The 21,262-nt window shown below is 52.5% G+C and overlaps 1 protein-coding gene across 1 annotated transcript in view; it reads right to left on the reverse strand.

Annotated features, from left to right (window-relative positions):
* Positions 1–20,983, reverse strand: part of drosha (drosha ribonuclease III) — a 64,012-nt gene extending 43,029 nt beyond the window's left edge. Inside the window, 18 exon segments of the mRNA XM_047023386.1 lie at positions 1,866–1,973; positions 3,955–4,062; positions 6,459–6,558; positions 10,364–10,488; positions 12,481–12,650; positions 14,214–14,288; positions 14,407–14,488; positions 14,905–14,976; positions 16,170–16,256; positions 16,369–16,455; positions 16,570–16,650; positions 17,543–17,703; positions 18,190–18,331; positions 18,615–18,957; positions 19,307–19,375; positions 19,537–20,106; positions 20,108–20,521; positions 20,796–20,983. Of these exon segments, the coding sequence (XP_046879342.1) occupies positions 1,866–1,973; positions 3,955–4,062; positions 6,459–6,558; positions 10,364–10,488; positions 12,481–12,650; positions 14,214–14,288; positions 14,407–14,488; positions 14,905–14,976; positions 16,170–16,256; positions 16,369–16,455; positions 16,570–16,650; positions 17,543–17,703; positions 18,190–18,331; positions 18,615–18,957; positions 19,307–19,375; positions 19,537–20,106; positions 20,108–20,514 (2,787 nt within the window). The 5' untranslated portion in view covers positions 20,515–20,521; positions 20,796–20,983.
* Positions 20,984–21,262: the final 279 nt, after the last annotated feature.

Consider the following 21,262-nt stretch of genomic DNA (forward strand, 5'->3'; position numbering starts at 1 on the left):
AGCGCACCTCATGTGTCAAGAGGGGGACGTGTGACCGATGTCTGGTCCTTCTCAGAGCTGTGGAAAAAAAACCCCAGCTGTCCAACATCTTTCCTGCGCAGGCCACTGACTGAACACATACACACACGTGTACACACACACACACAGAGTCTGAACTCTGACGCTTCTGTGGCTCAAATTAAACACGACACACAGCACGCCGTGGTCCCGGCGGACGCCTTGTGGATCAAACGCGTCTTTATTTTCATCTTTTTTTTTTTTTCTTTTTCCCTCATCTGAAACGCCAGCTCTGAGGGGAACAGAGGTGGGGGCACCATGGCAGCACGGTCGATAACTCAAACGGAGGACGCCCCCGCCACACGGCTGTCGCCTGTCATCTGGGAGGCGGGGGGGGGGGGGGGGGGGGGGGCAGGCTTTACAGGGGGGTCACGCCGCTTTCGCTTGAGCACTAATAATGACAGGTCATCATACGTTCACGAAAAGGCGACGGCCGTCACTCAGGATCACATGGCGCCCTGCCTACGTCCAGACGCTTTAAAGAGGTTACACAGACATGATCTTTCTCAAGCTCCCAAGCACCTTCACACACACACACACACAAAGAGCAAAGATGTACTTTTCTTTTTAACAAGTGTGAATTTGCAAAAGCTGCGACCAATGTTTGTGGACCTAGCGAGCGAGCTAGCGAGCTGCAAAAAAAAGAAAGTGCAGCTCCTTCCTATCCAAGGTCTGTCAGAGTGTGACAGCTCTCACTTTCCATTCCAGGCAGCCTTAAGGGCAGAAGCTGTGGATGTCGGGCCCTGTGACCCTCTGACCCTGTGACCCTCTGACCCTGAGGCCCTGGGACCCTCTGACCCTGGGGCCCTGGGACCCTCTGACCCTGGGACCCTCTGACCCTGGGGCCCTGGGACCCTCTGACCCTGGGGCCCTCTGACCCTGGGACCCTGGGACCCTGTGACCCTCTGACCCTGGGACCCTCTGACCCTAGGGCCCTGGGAGCCTCTGACCCTGGGGCCCTCTGACCCTGTGACCCTCTGACCCTGGGGCCCTGGGACCCTCTGACCCTGAGGCCCTGGGACCCTCTGACCCTGGGGCCCTGAGGCCCTGTGACCCTGGGACCCTCTGACCCTGGGACCCTCTGACCCTGAGGCCCTGTGACCCTGGGGCCCTGTGACCCTGAGGCCCTGTGACCCTGGGGCCCTGTGACCCTGGGGCCCTCTGACCCTGGGGCCCTGTGACCCTGTGACCCTGGGGCCCTGTGACCCTGGGGCCCTCTGACCCTGGGGCCCTGGGACCCTCTGACCCTGGGGCCCTGTGACCCTGGGGCCCTGTGACCCTGGGGCCCTGTGACCCTGGGGCCCTGTGACCCTGGGGCCCTGTGACCCTGGGGCCCTGTGACCCTGAGGCCCTCTGACCCTGGGGCCCTGGGACCCTCTGACCCTGGGGCCCTGTGACCCTGGGGCCCTGTGACCCTGGGGCCCTGTGACCCTGAGGCCCTCTGACCCTGGGGCCCTGGGAGCCTCTGACCCTGGGTCTCTCTGAGACAGTGATCAGCCTGCGCCCGGGTTACCCTGCCCGACCTCTGGAGCCTGACACGACCCCCCCCCCCCTTCCCGGAGTCGGGGACGGGGGACGGGAAGATGACGACAAAGTCCAGTAAAACCTAACAATGTTCATTTTTGGGTATCCAGGACTTTTGGTTGGTGGAGCCAAAAACCGGAAGCCTGGTCTGGTATGATACGCTGATGGGAGAGACGCAGAGCGGTTAGGTGTCAGCTTCGCTTCCCTCCATGTAAGAGGTGGAGGTGTGAACACTGGCTGTGTCTGCGGCTGGAGGGAGGGAGAGAGGGAGGCCTCGGCCTTACCTGGAGGAGGCAGCGCTCCTTGAAGACGTAGCCGATGAGCTTGTCCAGGTGCATCAGGCACTGGTGGTAGCGGATGTGGTGGGTGAGAACTGGCAACATCATGGCATGCTGCTCAGAGAGAGAGACACAGGGAGAGAGAGAGACACAGGGAGAGAGAGAGAGACACACAGGGAGAGAGAGAGAGAGACACACAGGGAGAGAGAGAGACACAGGGAGAGAGAGAAACACAGAGAGACACAGGGAGAGAGAGACGCAGGGAGAGAGAGACACAGTCAGAGAGAAACGCAGGGAGAGAGAGACACAGGGAGAGAGAGAGACACAGGGAGAGAGAGAGACACGGAGAGAGAGAGAGAGACACAGGGAGAGAGAGACGCAGGGAGAGAGAGACGCAGGGAGAGAGAGACAGGGAGACACAAGGAGAGAGAGAGAGAGACAGGGAGAGAGAGACGCAGGGAGAGAGAGACAGGGAGACAAGGAGAGAGAGAGATGCAGGGAGAGAGACACAGGGAGACAGACACAGTGAGAGAGGGAGGGGGTAGAGAGAAACAGATCAAGAAAGCAACAGAGACAGAAAGGGAGACAAGAGAGGGGGGAAGGTGTAAGGTAGAACATGGTGAAAATCAATCAGCCAATCATTATTTATTAAGTGGTTCGCTGCTATGAGGGGAGATGAAATAATCAGAAAGCCAATCCCGGTGCCTGGGGAGAGGACAGGAGGAGAGGATGAGACAGATGGGAAATTCACACTTTGACACGGACAGCAGGATCACAGCCCACCTCGACATGTTGACACACGACATGTTGACACACACACACACACACGCAAAGACCCATCGAGCTTCTTTTCTGGCTTCAGCGAGGAAAGACAAAAGGAGAGAAAGAGGAAAAGAAACAGATTGAGAAGGGAAAAGGGAGTGAGAGAAACAGGTCAAGGAGGGAGAGGGAGAGAGACGGGGTCCACGATGGGAATGAGGGAACGAGGGGGGGCGGGGGCCGGAGAGCAAGCGAGCGAGCGCTTCAGCAGCACTCGGAACAAGCGAAGGACAGGCAGATACTTTGTCTTTTTATGGTGAGATAGAGTGCATTAACTAGAGAATAACACAATCCATATCGTTGTTAGCTGAGTGTTATCAAGCTTGAATAGCACAGGAGCGGAGAGAGAGAGGGTGAGGCAGGCAGAACCCATTAACCCCTCATCAGGGTGTCTGGGGGCAGCCAGCGCTGCATGTTTTAATTAGTGTTACTGGGAGATGGGGGGGGGGGGGTGCCTGCAGGTCAGAGCAATGAGGCCTGCACCACCGCACACCCGGTCAGACCTACAACACCACCCCTGCACTGCCCTAGGGAGGCGGGGGCGACGATGCTCTGAACACCTACGTGCGCGTAAGAACAAATGAGCGCACACACACACACACACAAAGGTGTGTGCGCAAATGAACGGTCGTACTGTCGCGCTCACACTTCCTCAAAAATAGACATATATGCACACGCACACACACACGCACACACACACACACACACACTCCCCAGGCCTCGTTAACCAGCCAATTAAGGAAGCAAGGGGCCGTCTGTGTTTCCGGCATCTGACCTATTCTGAGGAATGACTGGGCTTAGCGTGGTGGCCACTCCGAGACCAATTTACTGGCCGGCTGTACAGCTGGCTGGCTGGCTCTCAGCTATATGCATGATAGGACCATGGGGGTACCAGGTGTACAGACACAGTACAGTCGTTAACAGGCATCTCCCTGTGCGTGTGTGTGTGTGTGTGTGTGTGTGCGTTCAGGGTTTGGTGTATAAGCTGCAGTGCACTTGGTGTGACTCAAGTGATTAGTAATGTTCTTTAGATAAGGCTCTGCTTAGTACGTGTTTGTTCTGGAGTTGGCTGCTTCAGTCAGCCTCCTCTCCTGCAGTGAAAGGTTTGGGGAGTGCTAAGACGTGACTGGAGCATTGTGCCTGTCCACGCTGCTCACCGCCCGGCTGTGCGTGCATCGCTCTGTGTGCTTGTGAGCGTACACTCCAGTTGTACTCATGGTCTCTTCGGTTTGGAAGTACATGCAAGTGTGTGTGTGTGTGTGTGTGTGTGTGGTACCTGACAGACGTCGGAGCGGATGCCTGTCTTCCAGAATCCCTGGCTGCTGAGCTCCACCGTCACCTCGCGGCGCATCGTGTTCTTCTGACGGATCTTCTGGAGGGCTTCCTGTTGACGGCCACGCGCACACACAAACACACACACGCACACGACAGTCAATTATTGATCGAGCCATGTTCCCTTCCCTCCCTTCCTTTCGCACTCTCCTTTGCCTCATCCTTCCACTGCCACTCTTTCCTACCCTTCTCTACCTCGCCAAACGCACAGAGGGTCAGAGACACAGGGCCAGACAGACAGGGCCAGACAGACAGGGTCAGACAGACAGGGTCAGAGACACAGGGCCAGACAGACAGACAGACATACAGGGTCAGACAGACAGACAGACATACAGGGTCAGACAGACAGAGAGACGGGGTCAGACAGACAGACAGACAGGGTCAGACAGACAGGGTCAGACAGACAGGGTCAGAGACCTCCAGTGGCGCCAGCTAATTGAGGCGTTGTGGTGAAACAACCTCTCTGAGGTTGGTGTGTGTGTGTGAGGGACAAAAATAAAAGTGACAGCCAAACCCTGGCCTCCCAGTGTCCCTGCAGTGTCTGTGCCTAGGCACCAGGCTGTTCAATAAGACAGACAGGCGTGCACACACACACACACACACACACACACACAGGGTGGTGGATGTGCTAGTTCCATGTGTACTGTAGCTCTTGTTACCAACCATGGGGGGCACACACACACACACAGCCAGGGAGGCCGATGTGCTACCTCCATCAGTAGCTTGTTACAAACCGCACACACACACACACCATGTCAGCCCCGCGGCAGACAACTGGCAGCAACACAAGGACAGGAAGCTGCCGAGGCAAGAGGGTCCTACAAATCACACCAGAGATGGGAGATATTGGCTATATATGTTTCTGGGCCTGTGTGTGATGGTGTGGTGTATGTGTGCCGCCCATCCTAAAGTCAGAGACGCTATCCGCCGTGTCTGAATTGGCTGCCGTGCGTCTCAAATGGAACGCCAGGAATTGTTTTGACTGGCAGAGGAAATAAAAAGAACAACAAAGGCATGAATAAATAACGTTGTCCCACTTTGAACTGTTCATCAAAGTGGAGACAGTCACACATAAACCTCTCTGCGCACACGCACGTACACACCGACATTCCACACGGGTGTGTCTGTGCATGTCTTTGTGTGTGCGCGTCTGTGTGTGTTAGTGGGGGGGGGGTATATTTGAGCTCCTGTGTGTGTGTGTGTGTGTGTGTGTGTGTGTGTGGCCCCACTATTGGATCATTGTATTCTCATGGGCTTCATTTACACGCAGGGGGGCCCTCTCTCTCTCTCTCTCACTCTCGCTCTCTCTCTCTCTCCCCCACTCCCTCCCTCTACTCCTTCTCAGCTGACTCTGGTTACAGTATGAAAGCTGGGAGATGGGGAAGGGGGGGGCATCAACACCTCTAATAAGGCTGGAGTGAATGACCAGACACCCACCCACTTTATAGCCGGCTGACGCGTTCATTAAACGCACACACACACACCCAACCTAGTGATGGTCCCCCAAGGCTGAAAATAATAAGCATGTAGCCTTTCTGCCACGGCTGCGTGGAGACACTAACACGGCTAGCTCGTGGTGTTGTGACGGCTCGGTCCGCGCGCGTGTGTGTGTGTGTGCAGCACTAATTGCGGCTGAAGGCTCCTCTGCAGGTTGACGGTAGGGAATGCCAGGGCCCCCGTTAGGCCCAGCTTCACAGCGCTACCTGGGAAACCGGCTAATTGAGCTCTGGTACAACGTTGGCAGACTGGGGGAGATGGGAGGAAGAGGAGAGATACACACACACACAGAGAGACAGAGGAGAGAGAGAGAGAGAGAGAGAGAGAGAGAGAGAGACAGAGAGACAGAGAGACAGAGAGAGAGAGAGAGACAGAGAGAGAGAGAGAGAGAGAGAGAGAGAGAGAGAGAGACACTATTGGAGAAGGTGAAGTCAGTGGAAAGAAACCAAAGGGGTGGAGAGAAAGAGAAGGAAAGAGAGTGAGTGAGTGGTTAACAGAAAGATGGAGCGAGGGAAAGAGCAGTAAGAGGAGAGCGAGTGCTCCTTCCCGGCTCCTCCCTCCATCTAGCGTCTGGGTGCCTGTTATCTGGGGCATCCTCAGCAGCAACTAGACAGTGAACGCAGACCACTGAAGGACAGAGGGACCGGGCAGCAGCTGGGGGGGGGGGGGGGGGGGGGCTGGTTTGGATGGAGGGGGGAGGGAGGGAGGGGGGGGGGGGGGGGTTGCAGGCACGAGTGGCATCCTGCCAACGCGCAGTCTGAGCGGGCGCGTCAAGGGGGCAAAACAGCCGTCGCGCCCCGTCGACCTCGCGCTCGGCGCTAAACGGCGCATGGCCTGCGCCGCGCTGGCGGGCGTCACATCCAGTTAGCGCTAACACCAGTTTTTTTTTTTTTTTAAAGGCTTCAAATAAAAAAATACAAAGAACACATGGAACTTTGGCCTGTTACCCACCTCTCTCTGGGTGAGCTTCTGCTTGTCGATGTGTTTGACCTTGGGGCTGTTGGCCAGCAGGTGGCGCAGTTTGACGTAACTCTTCCACAGCTTCTGGTACCTGGAGCGCAAAAATTTTCGTTACAACGAGGGGAATTTTTCCACAACAGCACATCAATATTTCATCAGTTGGCTGGCCTATTAAACAACATCATTTAACCGTAGCCCAAGGTGCTTATCCCATTAGCTTTATTGGCAGCGAAAAATATATATAAAGCCTCCTCAGCCCTCTCCCATCCCTGGCCTGCTCCCCTGACGCTACTGAAACGTGCAGATTAAAAGACTTCATGTACGAGGCCTCTTCGGGGTCACGAGTTGAGTCCTCTCGTTTCCTCCGAAGGGCGTTCAGTTACTGAGCCTCGATGGCGTCGACAGAGCCGGGCACACAACACACACACATCTGTATTGGTCTCTGACTAATAAGCATGCTGTCTTCTTTTGGAGGGTGGGGGGGACATGGCAACGTCAAGGTGACAGGGGCCTTCACTGTCCAGATAAATGGGACTGAGAGCCTGGCCCGTGTGTGTGTGTGTGTGCACTGTCGTTATCTGTGTGCTCCCGTTCAGCCCATTTTTTCCTCATTGGAGGAGTTATTTAATTATGAGTGGTGTCAGGAGGGGAGAGAGAAATAGAGATTGTGAGAGAGAGACAGAGAGACAGAGAGACAGAGAGAGAGAGAGACAGTGGCAGCAGTTGAAACTGTACAGGAATTAAGGCGGCTTTATTGGTGGGGGCACTTCATTAGAGACTGAGCCTGGGGTGGGTGTCTGGGGTGGAGGGCTGTGCCTTCTGAGTCTGACAGAGAGAGATCATTCATCAGCTCAGCATGCTGATTTGGGAAGAGGAGGCTGAGGAACAGGTGACATAGGAGGGGAAAAAAAAGGGGAAAAATCCACCAAATGACCTTTCCACAGCCCCCTCGCTCTCTCTCTCATGTTCTTTATCTTTCTCTCTGGGGGTACCTGTGCCCTTCAGTCCTGCCTCTACCTACCTCTCTACCTCTGCCCTTCAGTCCTGCCTTTACCTACCTTTCTACCTCTGCCCCTCGGTCCTGCCTCTACACCTCTGCCCCTCGGTCCTGCCTCTACACCTCTGCCCTTCAGTCCTGCCTCTACCTACCTCTCTACCTCTGCCCTTCAGTCCTGCCTCTACCTACCTCTCTACCTCTGGCCCTCAGTCCTCCCTCTACCTACCTCTCTTCCTATTTTTCTTCCCTGTGTCCATGGTCTCTGCCTCTGTGGCATTGCAGTCCCCCACTGTTCTCCTGTTGCCGTGCTCGCTCCCCCCCCCCCCCCCATCCCCGTGCCAGCATCATTACAATCAGCGGAATGTTCCAGCGCTCTCGTGCATACACTGCCTTAATGATGTCCCTGTCCGTCCATTAATTTGTCCCCGTCTGGGGCGCAGAGGTTCAGCACAGCAGAGCGTCAGCGTGTGGGGAGGGGGGGACCAGCGTGGCAACAGGAGGGTTTGGTGTGTGTGCGTCTCTGTGTGTGTGTGTCTCTGTGTGTGTGTGTGTGTGTGTGTGACAGCGAGCGAGTAAACAAAATAAAAATACCTAATAATACGTCACTAACAATTGTGAGGATGGCCCATAAGGGAAATCTTCCTCTTTTCAATCTCAGCCTCTTCCTCCTTCTCATCATAATCTTCCTGATCCTCTAATTGGAAGATGCCAGAGTTTCTAGGGAGATGCTGGTAAACACTGCCCTCTGACTGAAGGCCCGCGTTCCAAACTCACTTGTGATTGGTTGTCACTCTCGCTGTGAGCACCTTTGAGACGGTACTTGGGGAAGGTGGAGGGGGGGTTTAATATACTTCCATTGGTAATTATGCACATGCACAGTACAGTATTCCCTCCCCTGGCCCCAGAGTGTGTGTGGCATTATTATTCAGGAGACGCATGCGTGCACACACACGCATATACACACGCATATACACACACACACACACCGTCTCCCATGGTGAAAGAACCCAGTGGAACCTGGGACCCGTGACGGTGCATGTGAAAATGTCACGCCACTCTCATCCTCTCAACGACATACGCCACTCTGCCTCTGTCTGCATCTCTCTGCATCTCTCTCTGGGTCTCTCTGCATCTCTCTGGGTCTCTCTGCATCTCTCTGGGTCTCTCTGGGTCTCTCTGGGTCTCTCTGGGTCTCTCTGGGTCTCTCTGGGTCTCTCTGCATCTCTCTCTGGGTCTCTCTGGGTCTCTCTGGGTCTCTCTGGGTCTCTCTGGGTCTCTCTGCATCTCTCTCTCGGTCTCTCTGGGTCTCTCTGCATCTCTCTGGGTCTCTCTGCATCTCTCTGGGTCTCTCTGCATTTCTCTGGGTCTCTCTGCATTTCTCTGGGTCTCTCTGGGTCTCTCTGCATCTCTCTCTCGGTCTCTCTGGGTCTCTCTGCATCTCTCTGGGTCTCTCTGCATCTCTCTGGGTCTCTCTGCATCTCTCTCTGGGTCTCTCTGAATCTCTCTCTGCGTCTCTCTGCATCTCTCTGCGTCTCTCTGCATCTCTCTCTGGGTCTCTCTGCATCTCTCTGGGTCTCTCTGCGTCTCTCTGCATCTCCCTGGGTCTCTCTGCGTCTCTCTGCATCTCTCTCTGGGTCTCTCTCTGGGTCTCTCTGCATCTCTCTCGGTCTCTCTGCATCTCTCTGGGTCTCTCTGCGTCTCTCTGCGTCTCTCTGCGTCTCTCTGGGTCTCTCTGGGTCTCTCTGGGTCTCTCTGGGTCTCTCTGGGTCTCTCTGCATCTCTTTCTCGGTCTCTCTGGGTCTCTCTGCATCTCTCTGGGTCTCTCTGCATCTCTCTGGGTCTCTCTGCATTTCTCTGGGTCTCTCTGCATCTCTCTGGGTCTCTCTGCATCTCTCTCTCGGTCTCTCTGGGTCTCTCTGCATCTCTCTGGGTCTCTCTGCATCTCTCTGGGTCTCTCTGCATCTCTCTGGGTCTCTCTGGGTCTCTCTGCATCTCTCTCGGTCTCTCTGCATCTCTCTCTGGGTCTCTCTGCATCTCTCTCTGCATCTCTCTGCGTCTCTCTGCATCTCTCTGCATCTCTCTCTGGGTCTCTCTGCATCTCTCTCTGGGTCTCTCTGCATCTCTCTGGGTCTCTCTGCGTCTCTCTGCATCTCTCTCTGGGTCTCTATCTGGGTCTCTCTGCATCTCTCTCGGTCTCTCTGCATCTCTCTGGGTCTCTCTGCATCTCTCTGGGTCTCTCTGGGTCTCTCTGCATCTCTCTGGGTCTCTCTGCGTCTCTCTGCATCTCTCTCGGTCTCTCTGCATCTCTCTGGGTCTCTCTGCATCTCTCTGGGTCTCTCTGCATCTCTCTGGGTCTCTCTGCATCTCTCTGGGTCTCTCTGCATCTCTCTGGGTCTCTCTGCATCTCTCTGGGTCTCTCTGCGTCTCTCTGCATCTTTCTCTGGGTCTCTCTGCATCTCTCTGGGTCTCTCTGCATCTCTCTCTGCATCTCTCTGGGTCTCTCTGGGTCTCTCTGCATCTCTCTCGGTCTCTCTGCATCTCTCTCGGTCTCTCTGCATCTCTCTCGGTCTCTCTGCATCTCTCTCAGTCTCTTTCCAAGTCCCTCACCCTCTGTCTTTATCTCTCTCTCTCTCTGTGTGTATCTCATTCTCTGTGTGTATTTCTCTCTCTCTCCACCTCTCTCCACACGGGTTGAGATTAGCGTGTCTTGTGAGAGATGCACTGAATAAGGAGCGCAAGGGGCCAAGGAGGAGGTGTGCACGCGTGCATGAACGTGCAGAGAGAGAGAGAGAGAGAGAGAGAGAGAGAGAGAGAGAGAGAGAGAGAGAGAGAGAGAGAGAGATTAAGTGTCAAAGAGCGAGAGACCTTAAGGGAGTGTGAGTCTGTCTGTGTTCCTTACTGGGGGTCTCCTGCGTAGCTCAGCTGGGCAGGCCGGATTCCAAAGTGGACTATGATAGGAAAGGTGATGACGTCATGGTTGAACTGCTCTCTGTCCAGCTGGTCGATGCGTACAGAGCTGGGCTTCTGGAAAACCAAAACACATAAACACAAACTTCGGAAAGGCCAATGAAATTACAAAAAATGTATTATTATTATGATAGTATTGTATAGCAACTTAAATATGAAACTCCAAAAGACTTCTGTAGTGTGGACGGTTAAGCAATTTGTCCGTGCTTCGATGCTGTCAAAACCAACATCTCCGTCGCTTCCAGAAACACCTTTCATCACGCCAGAGGTGATGGAGGAGCGGGGTTCCTCGATTCACCTCGGGATAATAGCGTTGTCAAAATGTTTTGCGGCGTTGTGAATGTGTGGACCTGAGGCATATGGTTGGATATCCTCAGCAGATGGCACTGAAGCCAGGATTCACCTTGACATTATCCCGACCTTGGGAGACGTTGAAATGTCGAGCCAACTTCAATTTCAAACTATAGTTTCTAATATGCCGTACTGTGCGGGTCGGGATGACCTTGCCCTGAGCTATGATGCCCTGAGTTCTGAGGAACACCAAGCCTAGAAGGTAGCAAGTCCAGTCAAATCTGAGAGTTGCTGCTGACATTTAGTTTTTTGGCCTTTGCCATGAAAAGGGTCGACTACCATGACAGTTGTAATGGAAATTTTGGTCATATGCATAGATCTATGTGTATGAAATCTATAATCTTCTATGTTCATTGGTAAGAGACAGGAAGGGAAGATAATTAAGTTGAGTTCAAAAGGAATGTGAGGTGCTGATGGCTCTGTGGGCAGCTTGCCCTGGGGGATGGGTGAAGCATCTTATTTGGCCTTCTGTCCTCTGGTTACTGTAAGGGGTCAATGAGACAGTTGCTCTGAACTTTGGCTAGAAGGACTGTGTCCTGTTTCATTGTTTGTGTTAATTAAAAGTATTGTTTGAAGATGGTCACACAAAGGACAGTTGACCATTTGACTGGTCAACCCCTGTGGCTTTATTATCTACTGCTCTGGAGAGAGCTGTGACATCAAAGAACTTTGGGACACACTGGACACTTGGTATTGTTTCAAGCTGTCACTAAGTTGAGTTAGCCAATCACAGAGTTTGCTACATTGATTGATTGACCTTATAGAATGCCATTTGATCTTAAGTTTATATAAGGCAGTGCATGTGTGATGGTTGGCCATCACTCCTGCGAACGACCTGTGTGGATGGCACCTCCTTCGTTACTGATCAGCAAAGCTTTGTTTATGTAATTGTATAGTCTAATAAATTGTATTGAAACCATATCCCTTGACTATTCAGATCTACACAGTGCCACTCGAATTCTTCCTTGACACAGTGCCAGTGCACGTTTGAATACTGGGAAACTGTTTCCTTGACTCTCTCCTAGATATTACATTCTATCCACTTTCTTGATCCCAATGGAAATGTAATGAAGTCTGGTAAATGACTGATCTGTAATGAAATGATTGGCTGCAGCTCTAGGGGAGAGCATACTTCCCCCCCCCTATCCAGTTGTGTTGAGATTGGTGCCCAACCCCAGGAAGAGACAAGGAAGGAGACTTCTGTTCCAGGGTCTACAACGCCCTGAGCAAGAAGAGGTGATTATCATGCCATGTTATCTTATAGCAGTCTGTAGATAGACCACTGAATTGCTCTACCCCACCATGTCAGTCTGTCAGTCCCGACCTGCAGCGCAGAACGATGCGGTCTAGAACTCTCTCCCCCCATGTCAGTCTGTCAGTCCTGACCTGCAGCGCAGAACGATGCGGTCTAGAACTCTCTCCCCCCATGTCAGTCTGTCAGTCCTGACCTGCAGCGCAGAACGATGCGGTCTAGAACTCTCTCCCCCCATGTCAGTCCCGACCTGCAGCACAGAACGATGCGGTCTAGAACTCTCTCCCCCCCATGTCAGTCCCGACCTGCAGCACTGAGTGATGCGGTCTAGAACTCTCTCCCCCCCATGTCAGTCCTGACCTGCAGCACAGAGTGATGCGGTCTAGAACTCTCTCCCCCATGTCAGGCTGCAGTAGAGCCCCGTGCAGTGCAGGAGTGGCTCTCACCATGCCAGGGCTGCTGACGATCATGCCCTTGCACTCCTCTGCATACTTCTGCCACTCCAACTCCTCCCACTGCAGCATGTTGGCGATCTCTTCCTCGGGCACCAGGGCCTTGCTGCTGCGCAGGAGATACAGCAGAACCTGGTGCATGGAGAGCACCTCCTTACCGCCGTCTGACACACACACACACACACACACAGGAGGACACACAAGGTCAAACGGACTCGGGTTAATAGGCACTCATGAAACAATTGATTGACCTCCCTTTACAAGTGTTCACATGGACAAACACATAAACCCTTTGAAAAATCTATTAGCCTCTAACTCCCTGCAACGCATTTGGAGAACAGTACGTGTGGGCACATGCACACACACAATTGTGTTTCCAGGAAGGCCAGAATCACATGTGCATATCGGAAACAGCAGATGAATCCACAATAACGCAGTCATTTGGAAACCATCGTATTCCTCCATTATACCATTCTGTTTTGTATTCCGTTTCAAGTAGAGAGGGCGAGCGAACACACACACACACCACTGTAGAGATGGTGAGCTTTGATAGGCACAGTCCACCAGCACCATCAAGTGATGCTACAAAGAATTCCCCAAACTAAGGCAGCGGTTTCAAGACCTCCAGATACACCCAAGAAAGAAAAAAAAAAAGAAAAAAAGCGTTTGAACATCAATACCAACACCACATATGTGAAAACATTCAAACTGAACATTAAGGGTGAAAAGATAGCATGAGGTTAGGTTTGCCACCCGGCTGAATGATGTGCCGCATGAATAACATGCAGTACTGCAAGTCGCCACAAGAGGGATGTTTAGCTGTAAATCGGGTAATGTGACGGTAAAGTGGACGTTGTAGCTGTAAAGAGGGCAGTGCAGATGAAGAGGGGGTGGTGTAGCTGTAAAGAGGGCAGTGCAGAGGAAGAGGGGGTGGTGTAGCTGTAAAGAGGGCAGTGTAGATGAAGAGGGGGTGGTGTAGCTGTAAAGAGGGCAGTGCAGAGGAAGAGGGGGTGGTGTAGCTGTAAAGAGGGCAGTGCAGATGAAGAGGGGGTGGTGTAGCTGTAAAGAGGGCAGTGCAGATGAAGAGGGGGTGGTGTAGCTGTAAAGAGGGCAGTGCAGAGGAAGAGGGGGTGGTGTAGCTGTAAAGAGGGCAGTGCAGAGGAAGAGGGGGTGGTGTAGCTGTAAAGAGGGCAGTGCAGAGGAAGAGGGGGTGGTGTAGCTGTAAAGAGGGCAGTGTAGAGGAAGAGGGGGTGGTGTAGCTGTAAAGAGGGCAGTGTAGAGGAAGAGGGGGTGGTGTAGCTGTAAAGAGGGCAGTGCAGAGGAAGAGGGGGTGGTGTAGCTGTAAAGAGGGCAGTGTAGAGGAAGAGGGGGTGGTGTAGCTGTAAAGAGGGCAGTGTAGAGGAAGAGGGGGTGGTGTAGCTGTAAAGAGGGCAGTGTAGAGGAAGAGGGGGTGGTGTAGCTGTAAAGAGGGCAGTGCAGAGGAAGAGGGGGTGGTGTAGCTGTAAAGAGGGCAGTGTAGAGGAAGAGGGGGTGGTGTAGCTGTAAAGAGGGCAGTGTAGAGGAAGAGGGGGTGGTGTAGCTGTAAAGAGGGCAGTGTAGAGGAAGAGGGGGTGGTGTAGCTGTAAAGAGGGCAGTGCAGAGGAACAGTGGGTGGTGTAGCTGTAAAGAGGGCAGTGCAGAGGAAGAGGGGGTGGTGTAGCTGTAAAGTGAACATGAACGGCTCTCACCAGGGAGGAAACGGACGAAGCGCGGCATGAAGTGGAACTTCTGACATCCGGGAGACTCATTGTCAAAGGTAGGATCTGGTCAATAAAACAATATTTCGCAAAAAATAAATTATATTTTATATTATTTACTCGGAAAAGGCGCTAAACTAGGAGCGATGGAGGGAAAATCTATGTTCTGTGTGTGTGTGTTTACCTGTCAGGTTCCAGTCATAGAGCTCCAGAACGTCCTGAAACAGGTAGTTGGCAAAAAGCTCCAGGCCTCGAACACAGTAGTTCTGTCATGAAGAACACAGGGTCAATACTGCTACAAAGTAACACACACACACACACAGTCTGCAACCCACTTCCAACCCACAAATCCCTCTCACACACCCTGTTCACAGACACAAACAATAGACTACCACCAAAAACAAAGACTGGATGCTTTAAGCCAAATCCGGTTTTCCGACTTGGAAAAAAGCAGCTCTTATCAGCAGTGTGGTTTCTAGGAAGTCCAATGCAGAATGAAAAGAACTTGAACCCTATCTTGTTCTGAAATTTCAGAGACCACCTTTAGGAGATTTAGGCCCAAAAACAAAGAGAGGGGAAGAGGAGAAGAGAGTAGAGACTGAAAAGACTCAATTGAAAGAGAGAAAGGAAATTAAATAAAAGAGAAAGGGGGCCGGAGCGATAAAGGAGGGGCTTTACTGACCTCTGGTGACATCTCCTCTATGAAGTGGATGGTGTAATCTATGTTGAAGCGGATCACCCGGCATAATGGAATCTACGAGGTTGGAGGAGACAAGGAGGAGGGAGAGAAGAAAAGCCAGGAGAGAATCCCTCTTGTTACAAGCTGGCGTCTGGCAGGGGGTATGTCTTTGCGGGCGAAACTCATTAAAGCCTCATCTCCAAAACACACACACCTAGGCAAACACGCGCGCACACACCGCTAACGATAATGAACAGACACATGACTGAACACACACACACACTTTACCCAGGGATTTCGAACATTAAGTGACTTTTAAATCGCTATAAATAGATAAAACAGCGCTTCAGTGTTTAATCTCCTAGTTACATGGTCTTTGTTGTCGGAGTGCGGGAGTCCATTTTAGGAGATTAACCTGGGGGCCAGCGTGAAAGCTGGCCCTGCCCGTTGGGCTAACAAGAGGGGGCTAATATCGCCTTGCTCAGGAGCACCCTAATCCCCGGGCCCCACACCCGCCGTATGCAGCGGGTTTTAGACAGAGGTCGTTTAAATTATCCTGCCGTAATCTGGACTAATCCCGTCTGAATTTGTTTTAAATGAAAGCAGATGCTGACAAAATAGGTGCAAGTGTTAATTATTGGGAAGCCCACAGGAGTGGGGGGGAAGAGAGCGAGCCTGTGCGTACACAGATCACTTCTACATGCTAACTCAGGACAAAGAAAAAAAAATATTTTTGTTCCTCCTACTAAGAACGATCCCTCATCCCCCTCTTTAACTCGCTTAGTCAGGCTTTGCCCCTCATCGATTTCCCATCCTTCTGCCCCTACACTCTATTCCTTAGTGTGTGTGTGTGGAAGGGGGGGGGGGGGCTATGTCTCTACATACACAGCAGGCCTTTTAACCCCTACATCAACAGATAGCCCCTCAGAAGTCAAACAGAGGTGAAGCAAGAAAGGTCAGAACAGAAATAACTGAGTCTGTGATGCCCAAAAAACGAACAGAGGAAACTGTCAACATTAAAAGCTCATTTGAAGTGTGTGCTTGGGCATTAGGTTTCAGACAAACACGGGGGGGGGGGGGGGGGGGGGGGGGGGGTGAATTATTCATTCAGTAGGATATCTTTCTGAACTTGCCTTGACGTGTGTGTGTGTGTGTGCGCGGGAGGGAGGGACAACAGAGGCGTTGAAGCAGACACTCCAGAGAGGACAAGGGGACATCAGAGGTGGTGAGCTGGAAGGGCAGGAGGGAGGGAGGGAGGCGGGGCTTACGTTGGTGAGCGGGGTGTGCGAGAACAGGGAGAAGCCTTCGAACAGGTACTCGTGGTCGTCATACTCGATCACAGTGGGCCTGTCCGTCTGAGGAAAACACACACACTGTGTTACATCGCCACAACAATAATTCAAGGGAGCAATGGAGACTAAAAGATGCAAAGGAGAGAGCGAGAGAGAGAATGTGAGAGAACCTCACCAGGAAGTTAGTGGGGGGAGACACGGTGATCCTGTAGTGGAACAGCCTCCCTGAGTTGTTGTTCATGCCACGGCAGTTCTTCACAGACTGGGGGTGGAAGCAGAAACAAGAGGATGATCCGAGATGTTCCGCTCAGCATGCGTGTGCTGTTGACCCAGGGGGAAGGAGGGTGTGGGTAGCAGGGTGGGGGGCGGTCAAGACCTCTTCTCCTGGGTAGATGCTGTGGCGGATCCCTGTGCGCCTGGCCTTGGCACTACACTTGCACAGCGGCCCATCGTTCATCTGTACACACACACACACACACACGTATCAACTACTACTGTATATTAACACACCACATGATCAGAGAACAATGCAGTATGCATATGGTGAGGGGGAGGTAGAGATGGACAGAGAGGGAACAGTGTTTCCCCTAGGATTTTTTTTTAGCAGTGGGGGCAGGTCTGGCCGACCCCCCCCCCCCACCCCCCCGGCTGAAATAAAGTTCTAACCCTATATTTTGGAGTAAGTTAATGTAATAGTCTAATAACAAATGTAATATTGCATATATTTGTGCCCTATTTTCCGTAAAGCAATACAGTTGGGCTACTTAAAGTATGTTCTAAATAGCAGAAATATGCTGCCAATGAATAATTGACGTAACAATTTATTGTAAATGGTGAGTAGCCTAGCCTATCGATCAAGGTACTCGAAAGCATGTACACTGTCTGCTTCATTTGATCTTGATAAGCTAAGCATTCTGTAGCAAATAATAACAATATACCCACTATTAATTAAAACTACTTCAGCATAATAATGCACCTAAAATACAAAACGTGAGCAAGGGCAGCAATTGCTATCGAATCAACAGACATGCAATTATGCTAGCAGGGGAAGAACACAAACAACAAAAATCACCAGTTAACTTACATTTGCAATAACTGTAGACTTATACAATAACACAGGCTTTAATGAACTGAAAACATAAGTTATACGATTTACAGTTCTCATGGACGCACACACACAATCTCAACTGCGCTGCGTGCCATTCTAACAATCACTGCTGATAGACGGCCAAAAATCTTGTACAGCCCTATTTCTGATACCGTGGCGGCAGAAATGTAGCCTTGGCGGGCCGCCATGACAAAATCAACAAAGGGGAAACACTGGGGAGAGAGCCAGAGAGCCTGCTGACCTGTCCGGGGTCGTTGTACCACAGCTCGTCGTGCAGGCGGTCAGGGTGGGCCTTCTTCCTCTTGATCTCAGCGATCACGTCGAACACGTCCGAGTCGGAGCTGCTGGAGCACGTGCTGCCGCCGCCGTCCGACTCGCCGTCCGACTCGCTGGAGCTGGCGCCTGGGAACAGGAGAACCACAAGCGGAACGCCCGTCAGCCCCCCCCATGCTCGTCCTTGGGACGGGGCTGACAGCCACGGCTCAGAGAGGCGTCAGGCCTTCCCTGAGTCGACGCTGGTCTAACAGGTCACAGAGTAGCCTTAGACGCGTCGCATGTGACGCCGCGGGTTCACGTCGTTTCACGAGAGTGTAGATCATCAATACCTTTCATAGCAACTCATGGCAACTCAGTGAGCTCAAAAGAAACTTTGTTGTGATGGAACTGTGATGAGAAAGCTCCTTTTCAAAATGTCTCAATGCATCGGTTAACTGCTCTACTTCACATGCCTTCATAGCTCAAAATGATCCTCGTGTTTTTTTGATACCCTTCTTTTGTACCCACTGCACAACATATTCTCATCCCAAAAAGAAAAACAAGAAAACTATTGACTGAACGGAGTTAGGGGTCAAATACCTTTGGTATTACTATCTGATATCAATACAGTACCAGGCTCCTCATCCAGCTTGGTTTGGGGAGGCTCCCATTGGGGGCGGGCAGCCTGGGCGCGTGCCTGCCTCCTGCCCAGCTCTTCCTCGAACCTCTCATAAAGGTCCCTCAGCTTGCTGGTGCCGACCACGGTGGAGTCGCCCTAACCAGGAGGGGAAGCGGGGCGTGTATGAGAGCACAGACACGCACGGAGCCGCACACAAACACACACGCATGTGAGAGACACTGTAAAAGGAGCAAAAGCCACTACATCACCCATCACTCTAAAAGGAGAGGATCCGAGAAGAAAATGCAAGTAACAAAATACCGGGGGCTATTTTGGCTCTAGGAAACACACTAGTCATTTTCGAAATCTGTCATGTTGCTACTGTTCTTTGACACGAAAGTAACATCAAATGGCGTTCTAGTAGTTCTTAGTACTGTACCACTTGGTCCATGGGGTCATTGGAGTAGTAGTTCTCAGCATGTGTACAGCGAACCCAGGCAGGCTTCAGCAGCTCCTCCTCCTCCCTGACCTCGTCTCCTTTCTCCCTCTCCTTGTCCCTCTCCTTGTCCCTCTCCCGGTCCCTCTCCCGGTCCCTCTCCCTATCCGCGGTGGCGGCGGCGGGGCCGGCGGTGGGCTCCTCTGGCTCCCGGCTCCTCAGGGAGGTGTAGCTGCGTTCCCTGCTCGTCCCCGGGCCCTCCCACCTCCTCTCCTTGTCGTCGTCCGGCCTCCTCTCCCGCTCCTCCTCCCAGCGGCCACGCTTCCTCTCCCGGCTCCCAGACCGGCTGGGGGAGGTGTGGAGTGTGTGTGTGTGTGTGGTGGGGGGGGGGGGAGACTCGGTTGAGTGAATCCGATTTAGAACAGATACATGTTTACACTGCAAATGCATTCCAACACCTCAAGGTGCATGGAAATGTAGGATGCCCCTAGCTCCATCTAATTCCCTTATTTCCCAACTTGGGGATTAATAAAGTGTCATCTTATCCAGTAGTCTGACATTGTTTCCTTGCTCCTCTCCCTTTCAGAGGTCATCGAGCCGAACATCAGCTAGGTGAAAGCATGGGCTTCCCTGTCATATCAGATGAACACAAACAGGGCCTAGGTGTGTTCAGGGTTGAGGTGAGGGTGAGGTACCTTCTGGGTCTCTTTCTGTGTCTGTCGGGGGACTGGGACCTCCGGCTATCTCGGTGGCGGTGCCTCTCCCTGTGACGACACACACACACACACACGTGTATTTTCATACTGAACAAATATTTTAAAGAATAACATATTCAAACAGATTATTATTTGTATTTTTTGGGGGACAGATACAAAAAATGAATACAACAAATGTTGACGGATATTCGAAAATAAGACCTTTGTACCTGCTGCGCTCTCTACTGCGGTGACGGGGTGGGGTCCGGCCATGTTCGTGGTCTGAGCGGTAGCGCCCGCCCTCCGCTCGGCCACGCTCGCCCTCCGCTCGGCCACGCTCGCCCTCCGCTCGGCCGCGCTCGCCCTCCGCTCGGCCGCGCTCGCCCTCCGCTCGGCCACGCTCGCCCTCCGCTCGGCCATGCCCGCCCTCCGCTCGGCCACGCCCGCCCTCCGCCCGGCCACGCCTTCCAGGGCTCCGGACGCTCTCCCTCCTCTCTGCAGGAAACTCCATCTTGTGACGGTCACCGTAGCCGTAGCTCTTCTGCCTGAAGTCATTGTGACGGCGTGGACATCTCTCCGGGGACCTTCGCTCTTCCATGGGCTTGTCTGCCTTGTACTGGCCCCCGTGCCTGAAGCCATGGGCGGGCTTGAAGGAGCTGGAGCCCTGGGTGTACCCTGGATTGAAGCTAGGAGGTGGGAAGGGAGGGTGGGGGTAGTTCATGGAGTAGGGAGGGTGGTAGCTCATGGGCTGGGGGGGCATGGATGGGGGCATTGGTGGGTGAGGCAGGGGCGGAGGGGGGTACCATGTATGGATGGTATGCATTCTGGGCTGATCCCTGGGAACCTGAAGTGGACCCGGCTGAGGAAATTGGGAGGGGTGGAGGGGGGAAGTTTGGGGGTGGTTCAGGGAAACCCTGACGGTTAGGGGCATTGGGGAAAGGAGGGTGCATGGGGCACTGGTTGAGAGGGCTAGGGGCCTGGGTGGGAGCTTGGGTGGGGTAGGTCATGTAGTCAGCATGGCTGGACATGTAGCCACTGTTCCCTTGGTAACTAGAGCAGGGAGGGGTCTGAGGCTCATAGTGGTACGGGGGCATGGGAGGCTGGGGAGGGGGAGGCCTTAGGTTGGTGGGTCGGTAGTTTTGGGGTGACCCATGCTGACCAGGTGGGTTTCGCCCTCTGGGACCACCTCTACCCTGATGGAAGGACATACCCTAGCTACAGAAAAAACAGGACCCAGAATCAAAGCTTTAATTCATAAGTGTGTGAAACACTCGTCACATTTCAGACCACCTCAGATTGCTATCTTGTAAAATTAATAGTAGTGAATTGAAGCAGTGTTTAGCCGTTTGCTCATAATACAATTATGTATTGCTTAAATTTAGCTTAACAAGCTGTTAAGTATACCCAGAGCTAACAAGCCTCAGACGAGATAAATGAACGGAGAAGTAGCATCGCTAGCTAGGTTCATTACGCAAAAAAAAATGCTTACCTTACTGAGTGGCTGAACTTAGCCAGTTCCGAGTCGAATATCAGTATTGCGTGAACTGCATAGTAGTCAGACTGCTTACTAATCGAACCACACTACCAGTTTTTTTGTCAAAAACAATCGATATTGATGCTGTGAAATAGTTAAATTAGCCGTGCGCTAGCAATTGCCGCTTGTTGTTCGTGTTTCTAGTCGGTGTGCTAAAACAGATGGACATATATTCACCAATTGGATCACGTAGTAGTTCAGTGTTGGCCAATGGTATCCCAATGCGCTGGCAGCGCTGGTGCATCTTTCTAAACTACCCACCCCTCGAAAGTAAGTTCCATAATCCACTGCAACTGCAAGGTCCACCCATTTTTGTTATAAATAAATGTACTTATTATTCATTCATTCATTCAAAATGGTCTATGGTCAGTTTATTACATGCTAATTGATATGTATTGTGCTACTGTTATGCTGTAGAAGGG

This window comes from Hypomesus transpacificus, chromosome 8, assembly GCF_021917145.1.
Source record: "Hypomesus transpacificus isolate Combined female chromosome 8, fHypTra1, whole genome shotgun sequence".
In the NCBI taxonomy this organism is placed as follows: domain Eukaryota; kingdom Metazoa; phylum Chordata; class Actinopteri; order Osmeriformes; family Osmeridae; genus Hypomesus; species Hypomesus transpacificus.